Raw genomic sequence first — 14,046 nt, 5'->3', positions numbered from 1 at the left:
CGTGCCTGAGTTTTGAGAAAGAGGTGCCTTTGAGCAGTCTCAAACCATATTCATATGATATCTCACTCACTTCAAAACACTTTTCATCTCCAATGCACCCACCCTTAAAAAAAGTTTACATAAGGGGACTGTCTATTTAGACTGGCATCTGCACAAAGTGAGTGAGATGCACGAAATTTCCAGCCAAGTTGCATGGCACAGTATTGGAAGTTTACATACAACAACCACTTTTATTGCCAAATCCAATTTGTACCTTCACACTTTCACCTGCCCCTTCTTATGTTGCCCCTCACTACCAGCATAACTAGGGTATGAGGAAAATTTGCGCTTGTGATCAATGAGATCTCTGAAGATTTAACTTTGCAAAATCAAACCTTTTACATAAGGGTGGGAGGTGGAAGGTGGGAAGGGTTCTAACAAATAAATTGCATATCATCTTTGCCATCCAGAGATACATCTTAGGAAAATAGTCTTCTTGTACACTCGGCAAGAAAAGTGAAGATACAGTTTTTTTAATCTTCGGACATATATTGCTAAATAATGAGGCATCTGGCAACTTTAGAAAGGGGAGGAGCTTCAGTCTTATTGTGTTTGTTTTTTGCTTGACCTATAACTTTCAGTCATATTCTACGGTTCTGAAATCATTGATACTAAATGCAGTAGTAAGCTTTACAGTATTCGTTCAAGTTGTACTTTGCAGCGACAGTTCTGAGCAAAGTAAACATTTTTCCACATAATCTACGAAGTAACCTTGCACATATGAATTTATGACACCACAATGAACGGAATGCTTGCATAATCGGAAACACGATCTTCCATAATGAAATCAAGAGTTAAATTTGAGCAATGCCCAATGAAAAACTTGGGGAACAATAAAGGAACGAATGCAATGTTATGGAGAGAGAGAGAAAGTTGCTGTTGTGTAAGCCTAGGTCTATATGTAGAGCTGCTCATTTATTATTTTTTTTCTTTTAGAGATTGAGCGAGACTATATTTGTATAGTATGTTTTAGCAATGGAGAGAGAGAGAGAGAGAGAGAGAGAGAGAGAGAGAGAGAGAGAGAGAGAGAGAGAGAGAGAGAGAGAGAGAGAGAGAGTTGCTGTTGTGTAAGCCTAGGCCTACATGTAGAGCTACTCATTTCATTATTCTTTTTCTTTTAGAGACTGAGCGATACTATATATGTACAGTGTGTTTTAGCAATGGAGAGAGAGAGAGAGAGAGAGAGAGAGAGAGAGAGAGAGAGAGAGAGAGAGAGAGTTGCTGTTATGTAAGCCTAGGCCTACATGTAGAGCTACTCATTTCATTATTCTTTTTCTTTTAGAGATTGAGCGATACTATATTTGTACAGTATGTTTTAGCAATGGAGAGAGAGAGAGAGAGAGAGAGAGAGAGAGAGAGAGAGAGAGAGAGAGAGAGAGAGAGAGAGAGACTATGGCAACGTTAAGAAACATCCAGTTACTTGTGTTTTCAATGCGAAGTTAACGCGGTACTCCACACATCATAGAGAACGCTCTTGTGGATTTAAATAGATTAGGTCAACCTGCCTAGCTGTCACAACATTTACTGCCATTAATTTCAGCTGACCCATAACACCGTGAAATACAAATATGAATCTGTAAAAATTAAAGAAATTATCATTACCTCGTATGATGATGCAATAATAAGCCTGTTCATAACGGAAAACGAGTAAATATTGCTGTTCTGATAAAAAGTACTACACCGAGATATCCATACACTATCTTTTAGATCTCTATGAACGAAGTCATCTGAGAAATTCTGATTACTTCGGACATGCATGGTGTTTTTAAGTATCTGAACGTTTTTGATTTGCAGATTTAACATAAATGATATAATTTGCATTGTATTTTCATATTCTAGAGTAAATTTACCGAGATTATATGTTTCCTGTAAGAAAAAAATTAAAATTCGATGAACGAAATCTAAAGAAAACTGTATCTTCACTTTTCTTGCCGAGTGTACATTGTCACAGACCCTTCCACATACAATGAAAAAGAGTTGAAGCCAGCTTATTGATGCAATGAACATCATACTTCAAATACCTGTTATGGCATGGATTTTGGCCTTCACATCTGCAACACAGATATTTTACCTTTACAGAATTCATTGGTAAGAAATGACAGCCTCAATAAGACCTTCTGTTCCTTCCAAAGCGGCCCCACCACCATACTGAAGGTCTAGATAAAGTATGAATATAAAATTTTGGGACTGGAACTCCCATCTCACGAAGAAAAACTTTGATGGTTCATTTTCTTTTCATAATAATGCACAACTGAAACCTTAAGATCTCCATAATTTTGTATTCAGATGAATGAAAGGATAAATTCCCAGCTATCCTGAATTGTTCATTCTAAAAATAAAATTTATGAACATAAAACCCCAAAAACATGATCCAATAAAAATTTAAAAAATCTATATTAACATCACTCTAAATTGGGAGCATAAACATCATCTTCATCAAGTAGCTTCCAGCATATCAAACAAACAATGACAAATGAAACAATTTACAAATCTCATCGTAAACAGATACATATCAGCCTTATACATTCTGACAATATACTACATCTATATAACATCCACTGTGGAAACAAATAAAAACATGTGTACCTAGCTTGAGAGCATTCTTGCATCCACAGCTGACATTCCAAAATGTACATCTGATCCACATGCAGTCCTAAACACCCCTGAAGTCTAAACAATTCTTTGCTGGTACCTTGTAGAGGTCCTACAAAGTCAAAATACTTCAAACAAATTACCCAACTGAACCTTTATGGTTGTGCAAGTCAAAGAAACCACTGCTAATGAATAACAGACACTCATTTCAATTCTGCAGAGCTTCATGCCTCCAAAAAGCCCTAACTTCAATTGACATCTGACACTTGCTGCCAAACTTCCTTATCCTAAGTTGCAAAGTTAAACAAACTCATGTTGCAGACGGGAACACTATAAAGAATTAAATTAAGAACCTGTGAGACTAAAAATGTACATTTTACAAGTAATCTTAGTTCAAAATCATCGAAGCCCTTTTCCAAGGGAAAATGATAAAAGTAGAAAACAGGTGCTCCTATTATTTCTTTCAGTAAGTTTCTTATCCATGTCCATCCTCAGCTAATCACAAGGCACTATACTAAGCTCTTATCAAGAACCTTTAAGCCAACAGGGGCTGTCATCACAAAAAAGCAAACCATATTAAGAGTATCTTCAGTGTCAAGATACAACTTTACCATGTCTAACCTCGAGTACCTGGACAAAATTCTTCATCAACCAAAGGGTTGAAAAGTTAATAAGTACACAAAAAAGGCAATAAATACTGAACCATAATTATGACTTATCCAAATGAACAACCATGATAACAAAAGAGCAAAGATATTAAGGAATAATAATGATACACATTAAAACCCATGTAACTGAAGATAGCATTACAAGAACTATTCCACAACAGACAAAGGACACTGGGAGAGTAAAACATTCTGCACACTATCATAGTCTAACAAAGAATGAAGACTATCATACACGCAGCTGTCTTACACACACATACACGCACACAAACACATGCACACCTAACATAAGGTTTGTTGCTAGTATTCTGACTGAATATTGCAAGATAAGTCTTTTGTTAAATGTGTGTACAGAGACAGCCAAATTAAAGAAACAAAAACAGGTGAATAAAAAATACAGCAGAACCATACTAACCTCTGATGGTTCCAAAAAGTAAGCTCTTGTGCCATCTGGATTAGCTTTTATGATCACATTCCCGCTGAAGGCTGGTGATCCACTGGATATACCTGAATTTCGACCCACACTAGAGTCCCCTCCAGGATCATGTAACTGTACTAGCTGAATAGGTAAAGACAGCATAGTTCCATTTGGATCAGTTATGGTACCTGTAAAGAGAACGCTTTCATAAAGAATCAGTGTATTCTATTAGGACAGAAACAACAACCAGTCTTATTATTCTTGAAAGCCAAAAATGTATAGAAAACTGTCAACTATTCATACAGATACAAGAAAGCCAAAGAGCTATGAAGGTCTAAACTACTGTGCTACACACCATTAACCTTAAAGTTATATCACATGTACTCACCTTGAGATACAATGTGTGAATTTGCCAAGAAAGATCCAGCAGACTGGGTAAGCTCATACTGTAGCTCACCATCATCTCCAACTACTACTGTTCCAGCACCAAGATCTGAGCTAGTTACCTCACCCACCTCCATGATTTGTTACCTGAAGAGATTCTAACAATAAACAAGAAATTAGTACACAGTACAGTATTACATATTCTCTCTAAAAAACAGCAAAATCTCAAATAATTTTCACATTACATAAGGACTATTAGCATTAAGTTATTCTTCAAAGAAGTATTATGTCTTCTCTCAACCCTGAGATATACTGTCTGACTCTTATATGGTTACATAAAGAACTTTTCCTTCCACATCTGGGACGAGGTGGGGTAGTTGATGTGGGAATATCATAAAAGAATATAGCTTGTATATCTACAAAAAACACAAATTACTTTAAGAATTTGGTACTTGTTCCTATGGAAATAGAAACGGTTGTCTTTTATGAAAAAGATTTGCCCGTTAAGTGGGAGGATAGTCTCTCGACTAGCAAGCTGAATCTCCATTCAGATATGCCATGTTCATAGTCATGATAATGAGCAGGCACCAATGGCTCCAGCAAACCCAATAAAATTTGGCATTGAGATGCAAGAATTGATAGGGCTTGAAGGTACAGTAATGCCTACAGAGAAGAGGTCACATCAGGTCTTATGGATAAACCATGAACACCTCAAAGGCCTGCAAGTTAATGTGCAAACAGGTCACCATGTTACCCAGCTGTGACTTGTCACATGTGAACCCTTCCTCTACATGCACATGGTACAGAAAGCACATACATCAACAGAGGAGGTAGTACCAATGCCTCCCTATGTACCTCTCCTGCGGCACATACAAAAAAAGTCTGGGACAATCCTTGAGTCTGGAAAGGACAGGAATACATGGGGTTCTCAGCATGCTCAGAAAACCTAATGGCAACCCTCTGACAACAGACCCCATATGGCTCGCAAGCAGGTAAGCAAAAACTGCTGCCAACCCTTGGTGAGGGAAGGCGCTTACTCAAAGTCCAGTAAGTGCCTGTGTTTCTGCACCTTACTCCATTCCTGAGTCTTGCTCTTTTTAGTTACAGCAGACAATATGGTTGAGGAAGCTTCTGAGGAGTTATCTCCCACAGGCAGGATGATCACTACCGGAGGCTCAATGGCTCTGTGCTCCGTAATGGGAAAAACAGCGGCAACAGGAAAAACGGATGCCTTAACTGAAGCAATTCACTGGAACTGGAATGTACAATTTAGGCCAAAGGCCAAGTGCTGAGGCCTATCAGGTCATTCAGGGCTGAAAATAATGTTGAAACAACTGTTTGGAGAGGGTGGATAGTAAGATGGAAAAAGAGGTGGAAAGTAAGATGGAAAAAAGAGAATATGGGCAGAGGTACAGTAAAAGGAATGAAAGGGGTTGCAGCTAGAGGTCGAAGGGATGCTGCAAAGAACCTTAAGCACAGTAATGCCTACTACATGTGGTGCACTGACAGTACAACCCCTCTACAGGAAGCAGTCCAGGAGTACGGTGAAAGAAAGATAATTTGAATATACCTATAACATCCAACAAAACTACAGTAAGTGGTGAATTATCTCGATCTGCAATCTCACTTGAGAAGAGCTTGGGAAGCTCACCTTGGTTGTGATTACCAGAGACCATGTGCTGGTCACCTACCTTCAGACCAAGCTAGAGGAGGATGAGAAGAGGAGGGGAAAGGAGGGCAGTGCAAAAGGAAAAGGCCAAAAAGATTTGGTAGTATCAAGGGGGGGAGGAGACTGTCCCTAAAGACAGTATTAAACATCTTTTAGCCTTCCTCTGTTTTGTGCCTAACCTCTTCCTCTGCAAAATAGACCAGCCAGCACACACCTTGCAGGAAAACTCAGGGCTGCAAGACCTACCCTTGCAGAACGAAAAACCTGTTGGGATACACAAACATAGACAACATAGAGCAGCCAAACACCTGCTTATGTTCTTTACACCCAAGTTGAAAACCAACACACACATTAAAGAACAGTTTCAAATTACAGATCAGACAGAGCACAGTGCAAAAGCCTACCCTTCAAGACAGCTGAAGAAAATGTGGTGGTCTACTGTAGGCGAGTAAAAAACTCCCTCAACTAGCACAACTAACCACCTTATGTTTCCATAACCGTTTCCAGGTCCCAGTGATATGGACTGTATTCCACAGGAACAAAAGCAGTGTCCCTGAACAATGGTGGTGTAAAATGTACAATAGGCAAGGCAACCAATTAGAAAAACTATCCCTGGTAATAAATTTTTCATATTCAAATATGATGTATAGGCTAGTATTTAAACAATTTTTCATATTCAAATATGTACATTATTTACACAGTCTCCCTAGGATACTGGATTTATTGTCCATTTCTCAATATAGTTTGGAGCACAATACATTGGAGAGTCCTTTAAATACAGTACCATGATCTAGGCACATGTGACATGGTTAACTTACAATTCCGTCACTCATACAGCTTTGTAACCTAAACAGTTTGGCCAACTGAAGATCAACCCTAGGGAAGTGGAATGGAATATAAAATTTAGGCCAATGAACACACATTAGGACCTGTAAGGTCATTCAGTGCTGAAAGGGAGATTGAGAGCAAAAAGGTTTTAAAGGTGTAATAGAAAGAAAACCTCACAGTTGCGCTATGAAGCAATTGTTACGAGAGGATGGAAAGTATGATGGAAGAAAAATATGAACAGAGGTACCCTATATGGAATATCTACAGCACACCGCATGACGTGCACTGACAGCACTATCACCCTAAAGAGATACAAGGTGATAAAACCTGACACCTAGCCTACCACCAAAGGCCTATCCCAACAAGTAAACTGTGCTTACATCTCACTAGTAGCCTAACAGTGCCATAATTCATAATGGAGTGAATCACCCGAAAGGCTATAAATGTGGGGTAGTAACCCAGTAGAACTATGGGATTGCTCCGTGTCGGGTATTACCTTAGAAATTGACTTTTCCTATAGTATTTTGGTTGCTTGTTAACAATTTACTGTAATTTCTTGTCGGTCGACTGTAATTAACCCATAATTAATGTCCGAACTGATATGTTTTTGTATGGTGGCCATCCTGGAATGCTACTGTGCATGATGCAGTCTTACAGCGGCACTTTTGGTAAAAAGTGGAGTTTCCTTCATCAGGGTGCTCTGCCCCCCAGGCTATGTAACACGGTCTGCCAGGTTAGGTTAGGTTAAGTCAGTATAGTTCCTTTTATAATAGGTTTCCTTAACCAATCCCTTCCTGAACATATGACTCCCTAATGACTTGCACATGTGCGGACCCATTCCACAACAACATGGCAGTCAGGTCTTTCTCCCAATGATTTCCCCCACCCAAAACCCTGTGTTCCCAAAGGGTCCCCAACCATGCTGAGTAGATATGAGATTAAATATTAATTGACCAACAATAAACAACACCTCCTCCTTCATCAGCAACACTAAAAGTATGGGAAAAATCAATTTCCAAGGCAATAGTCTGTGTGGAGTTACCCTGTAGTTTTACCAGTAACCCAAACCAATAAACTGCTTGTTGGTAGAACTATGGGGTTGCTCCGCATTGGGTATTACCTTGGAAATTGACTTTCTGTAGTATTTTGGTTGCTTACCATTATGTTTTGTTGGATGACTGTAATTAACATCAGAACTAGTATGTTTTTGTATGCTGGTCAACCTGGAATGCTATTGAGCATGACGCAGTTTTACAGGGGAGCTTTTGGTAAAAAGTGGAGTTCCCTTCACTAAGCTGTGGCCCCCGATGAAGTAACACGACCTGCTAGGTTAGGTCAGGCTAGGGTTCGTTAGGTTAGCATACAGTAGTTCCTTTTACAATGTTTCCTTAGCCAATCCCTTCTTGAGCATATAGCTCCCTAATGACTTGTGCATGTGTGGAACCATTCCATAACAACATGGCAGTCCAGTCTTTCTCCCACCCAAAAACCCAGCGTTCCCAAAGGGTCCTCAACCATGTTGGGTAGATAAGAGGTTAATAATACTTGACCGACGACAATAAACCACACCACCTCCTTCATCAGCAACACTAAAGCTATAGGAAAAATCATGGTAGAACTAAGCAAGAGCTCCACATCAGGTATTACTTTGGAAATTGATTTTTCCCCATAGTATTTTGGTTGCTTACTAAGAATTTACAATATTATTTGTCGGTCAACTGTAATTAACCTCAGAAGTTGTTCGCTGGGCATCCTGGAATGCTACTGCACATCTGCAGTATTATAGGAGAGCTTTTGGTGTAAAGTGGAGTTTCCTCAACTGGGAGTTTGGGGAGGGGGCTCCCAACTAAGTAACACAGCCTGCTAAGTTAGGTTAGGTTAAGGTACGCTAAGTTAGTACAATTCCTTTTACAATGGGTTTCCCAAGCCAATCCCTTCTTCAACATAGCTCCCTAATGGCTTGCTCATGCGCGGAACCATTCCATTACAACAACATACTGGTTCAACAGTTTCCAAAACTCCTCATTCCCAAAGGGTCCCCGACCATATTGGGTAGATATGAGGTTAATAATAATTGACCGACAACAAACTACACCTTCTTCAGCGACACTAGCCTAAAAGTAAAGGAAATATCAATTTCCAAGGTAAAGGTCCGTGAAGAGTTACCCTGTAGTTTTACCCACTTGCCAAATACTGTATAAGGTACTGCTAAAATTAACCTGAACAAGCCTATAGGATAGGTATCGATATATGTGGTGTTAGGTCCCAAGTTCATTAGCATAGGCTTAGCCTAGTTCTCATACAACTGAGCATGACCTTAAGTAATTAGTGCGTCGACGTTAACGTGCGAGATTAAATGTTAAAAGGAGGATCTTTTGGTCGCCCTTAGCCAAACCAGGGTAGTCTTGCACCCCATAGGCATAAGACAACTTTGGCCTGGCACCGTAGGCCACCTCAGTGATGGCATCTACCGCACCTGTACCCATATTAGTCTCGTTACAATGCTTCAAAAAGGAACGCAAACCGGTATGGTAACGACATAAACAAGATTCCATCACAGACATATGTAATTAGCCATTTCATTTTCCCAGATTCTATATGTATTCCGACAGCCGCTAGAGGCTGTGACAGATCTAAATCATGTTTTGTTTTTCTCCAAACAAAGTATCATTCCGCGGTTATGTAGTACCCAGTGTCAACTTCATCGTAACTCTACACAAGGCCTATTTGACAACGTTAACATGTGTTATTGGTATATTTTTACTTGCTCACCTTAGCTGAAGTTTAATTTTTCTATGATATGGGATGTATTGATGATTTTCTGTTGAAATTTCCCTTGTTTTGTGTTGAAGCGCAAAGTGCAATGGCGGTTCTACGTTCCCGTTCGTGACGTCACTCTTGCATGTGACGTATATTTAGCGGTACATTTGACTTCTACTTTCACACTGGCTTTGTGATGATTGCAAGCTTTATTTCTGTGCAGTAAACATAATAACATCAAGAACACTCTAATAGAAATGTAGAGAAAGAGAATTTTATGGATTTCTGTTAATGTTACCAATTGCTGGCAGTAATTCGTACTAATAATACGATCTTTTCTCCAATAAAGTGACCAATTTAACTACCCTGATGTGTTTCAGCACCGAGTGAGATTGCACCACTTCAGATATTTTGTTGAATGCCTAAAAATTTTGATTCCATGACACATTGTTGGACTTCATTATATTCAGAACTCTGGATCACGATAATACCTCAAATAAGTTGAGCATGTAGGGCTGTAGGCCATGAAATATAGGGAAATAGACGGATAAACATACAACTTGACAGAAAAAGGGGAGACTAGTAGTTTTCTTTCATCGGTATATATATATATATATATATATATATATATATATATATATATATATATATATATATATATATATATATGAATGTATGTCTTTTACTGTAATACAACAGTATAATATGAAGATAAAAAAGGTCCATAAAACACTGTTTGAACGTTGCAACCATATGTTTTGAGCACTTCCTTCTGTGCCCCTGTTCACTGGTAAAATATGGACAGATGATATGATACAAGAGTATATGTACAAGATATATGTAGGTGCGGCAGTAAGTCTCCGTTGGTATGCAGGTGGCCATTGACCCAGGAAGGATGGAAATTAAGGTATTCCCTTGTGATTTTTGGCTTCATTAACTCCCGTCTGGTGATGCGTCTGGTGGTCGTATTTTCTGAAACACCTAGTTCTTCATAGGAGGGGTGGGTAGACCTCTCGGCTAGCACGCTGTTGGCCCAGCGTTTGACTCTCCCACTGGCCACCTGCAGTACATATGTTTTGTATATATACTTTTGTATCATATCATCTGTCCATATTTTACCAGTGAACAGTGGCACAGAAGGAAGTACTGAAATATATGATCGCAACATTCAAACAGTGCTTTATGGGTTTTTTACCTTCATATATATATATATATATATATATATATATATATATATATATATATATATATATATATATATATATATATATATATATATATATATATATATATATATATATATATATATATATATATATATATATATATATAAATAATGCAAAATCAAAACTCATGTATATGTGAGTATAATGTAAAGAAGTATAGCTTAGTTTAATTAGACCACTGAGCTGATTAATAGTTCTCCTGGGGCTGGCCCGAAGGATTAGACTTATTTTACGTGGCTAAGAACCAATTGGTTACCTAGCAATGGGACCTACAGCTTATTGTGGAATCCGAACCACATTATGCCGAGAAATGAATTTCTATCACCAGAAATAAATTCCTCTAATTCTTCATTGGCCGGCCGGGGTCTCGAACGCTGGCCCAGCAGTGCTATCCGAGAACTGAGAGTTGGTACCCCATTATATATATTTATATATATACTTGTGTGCATATATATGTATATACATATATATATGCAAATATACCAGATGAAAAAATAAAACACTGGATATAAATTCTGTGGTGCGTGTTCTGCCGAGGGCTACGCAACTAATTACATCATGCAAGAAAAATGTCAGTCAAAGAGATTCATTTGGAATAACGAAATTACTGTTCATTTTATTTTTTATTTATTTATTATATGTCTCAGCCATGGATAAATTAATGACAGATTTGATTTGAAGAAAAATAAGTCGAATATTTCTTTCATTCTATTAGTAAATCGTAAACTACTTGATTCATTTATTTTTCCAATGCTGAAACTAACACTCCTCAAAATGGCAGATTTGGTTTGCCTCTAACAATCTACATTCTGACAAATAGGTGAAAAATTAATGGTTGGTCATATGCTTAGCATATAAGACGGATGGGCACTCAGAATAATGGAAAGTTGACTCTACAAAGGCAGTTGATAAGCCGAGCCGATTAATGTGAGACTAGGGGCATTTTCCGAGCTGATAACGAATGCATGATTTAATGGCTTATAGAGGTAAAAAAAAAAAACTTATAATACTCAGCGTGCAGTAAGCAATGATTGACTGTTAATTTTAGGATAAGTGTTGCCGAAGGTGATGTCACAGAAGTTCGAGTATTTGGACAAAGTAAAATTATATCTTTCTTTTTATTTTCTATTTTAATGTTTACCCATGGTGGAAATTTTGCCAGCCTTATGTGTCAGCTGTGTTGATGTTATCGTTCTATTTACGTTAGGAAGGGCATAATGTGAAAAGTCGAACCGACCAGGTGTCACTGATACCGTAACAATCACAAATAAACTTGTATGAGAGAAAATCAATTGGAACGATATTATAATTCACAAGATCTGGGCTTTACCAACAAATGAGGCTACGTGACGACTTTTTAAAATGACTTGGTACATGGCAGTTGTGACAAAACGATAAAAAAGAGAGACATTAACTAGAAGTATTTTTAATGATACTTATTCTTCTGTAAATGTCATAGGTACAATGGAAATATCATTGAATATGAGTAACAAAATACACCCATAACACGTCTCGCCAGAGAACCCTGGTTCGATGTATAATGTTTACCCTTTTCCCTCCGAAAGCTCTCTCTCTCTCTCTCTCTCTCTCTCTCTCTCTCTCTCTCTCTCTCTCATACACGCAAACTTTGTTGATCTGAGCAGGTGAGTAATTTCTCAGTGATGTTGGATTTTTATCAGCTCACCTTTATCAGTGAATGATTTGCCACGGCGGCAACATTCGGCTTTCCTAGAATCAGCAAGGCAGGTAAAGAGTTGTTACTGCAGTGTAGTGAAAAATGTTTTGGTTATTTTCAACAATAGACATTTTCCAGCTAAAAAGTTTACAGCTAGCTATAATCTGATGACCTGATGTAAATAGAAATTTGTTGGAGATAAAATTACAGATTAAAATTTCTTAATTCTCACGCTTTTTTTTTTTTTTTACTTTTAACTGAATTATTAACGAACGGATATTTATTTGTGATGCGTTTTGCGGGAAAAATTCAATGCACAAATGATGCCATGATAAGTCATGCAAGGTCATCTCACTTTCAGGGATATTCAGTGTTTAACAGACTGAAAACCTAAGTTAAAATAGTTTTACCTCCCAAATGCCTCTCAAAAGATGCTTAACGCTGTCTAATAAACTACCCTCTTGAGAGGCAATACCATTCCAGTTAATGCTTAAATTAAAATTCCCTTCGTCAACATTAACGAAAATTTTAATTTTGTTGTTTCAGCCTCAATTCTTCAAAAACAATTTCCAAAAAGATGAACATCATCTCCGTGAGTTACCTGTTCGCGGTTCAAGTGCTGGTTCACTTCTGGGGAGTTGCTGGAACCAGCGCTGTTTCAAGTGGTTCCGCACTGAGGGCATTGCAGCAGCCCATTCACACACATATAGAGGCACCCGATTATATCCCATGTCCTTATCCGAGTGACATCGATCCTTGCGAGTGCACCGTCAATGAGGATTACTCTATGGACATGGACTGCTCGCATATTCAAAGTGAGGAAGAATTAAGGCACATCTTTAGTCAGAAGTTTCCATTTTACAAATTTCAAAAACTGATAATAAAAAACAACGAACACTTAAGAGTGCTCGGCGGAGGGGTCTTGGGAAACGCATCATTTGCAGAAATAAACATAAACAACTGCTCCCTGAATGAAATCGAAGTCAACGCTCTGGAACACAGCCAGGCCACTTTAGAATCCTTGCGACTGAATGACAACAAACTGTGGTCTTCTCCCAGCTTTGATTTTACCCTGTTCCCTAGGCTATCATACCTCAGCGTGCAACGAAATTCTTTTACGGTGTTTCCTGAGCTCATCTCATACTCGTTGAGAACTCTCTTTCTCGATGGAAATGATTTTGAGCATATACCGTCCGAAGCCACTAAAGGTTTGCCATCACTCGAGATCATCTCTCTGCAGCACTGCTCTATAACGGAATTATCATCAGGTAAGCTTTAGTTCTCTTTCAGTTTCTCTTGAAAATCACGATAAAAAAATGACCGCATGACTTCATGTGTAGGCTATATAGTATGTTTCTTGTTGTGTGTTCATTTTGTCACTTTAAGAAAAAGTAGGATAGGCAAATGTATGAAACGACAGCTGTCACGCAAACAGTGGCCTAATCAAGGGTCCAGACATGGATTAAGAGACTGGTTTTATAAATATGCCAGTAACCAGAAAAATCAGCATTAAGAAAGGAAAACATACCTGTACTTTGATAGCAAGTCAAGGTGCCGGTCTTCCTGAAAAGCTACTGTTTACAATGCTTACATTCTTCAGACTGCCTTCTTCTTGCTCCATTGTACAACAGCGGAGTTTCTTTCGTTTGTCTTTTGTCTTTCATGTTTTTTTTTTTATTAACTCGACATTAAAGCACAAAGAATGTCTTTTGGTAGCAAAGATGATGTTAGATATTAATAATAGTAGAGCTAAGGTGAAAAGTACTTAGTATCTTATTAGAACGGCATGC

General features: G+C 38.3%; 2 protein-coding genes across 2 annotated transcripts in view; one reads left to right on the top strand and one right to left on the bottom strand.

Annotated features, from left to right (window-relative positions):
* The window catches only part of LOC136847834 (zinc finger protein 236-like), a 137,236-nt gene extending 127,735 nt beyond the window's left edge, over positions 1–9,501 (bottom strand). The window contains 3 exon segments of the mRNA XM_067119784.1: positions 3,712–3,902; positions 4,103–4,256; positions 9,368–9,501. Of these exon segments, the coding sequence (XP_066975885.1) occupies positions 3,712–3,902; positions 4,103–4,235 (324 nt within the window). The 5' untranslated portion in view covers positions 4,236–4,256; positions 9,368–9,501.
* Positions 9,502–12,284: 2,783 nt separating this feature from the next.
* The window catches only part of LOC136849904 (oplophorus-luciferin 2-monooxygenase non-catalytic subunit-like), a 4,345-nt gene continuing 2,583 nt past the window's right edge, over positions 12,285–14,046 (top strand). The window contains exons 1-2 of the mRNA XM_067123419.1: positions 12,285–12,327; positions 12,803–13,524. Of these exons, the coding sequence (XP_066979520.1) occupies positions 12,834–13,524 (691 nt within the window). The 5' untranslated portion in view covers positions 12,285–12,327; positions 12,803–12,833. The remainder of the gene's footprint in view (positions 12,328–12,802; positions 13,525–14,046) is intronic.

Source organism: Macrobrachium rosenbergii, chromosome 2, assembly GCF_040412425.1.
Source record: "Macrobrachium rosenbergii isolate ZJJX-2024 chromosome 2, ASM4041242v1, whole genome shotgun sequence".
NCBI classification, from domain to species: domain Eukaryota; kingdom Metazoa; phylum Arthropoda; class Malacostraca; order Decapoda; family Palaemonidae; genus Macrobrachium; species Macrobrachium rosenbergii.
This window is presented reverse-complemented; position numbering and strand designations above follow the sequence as displayed.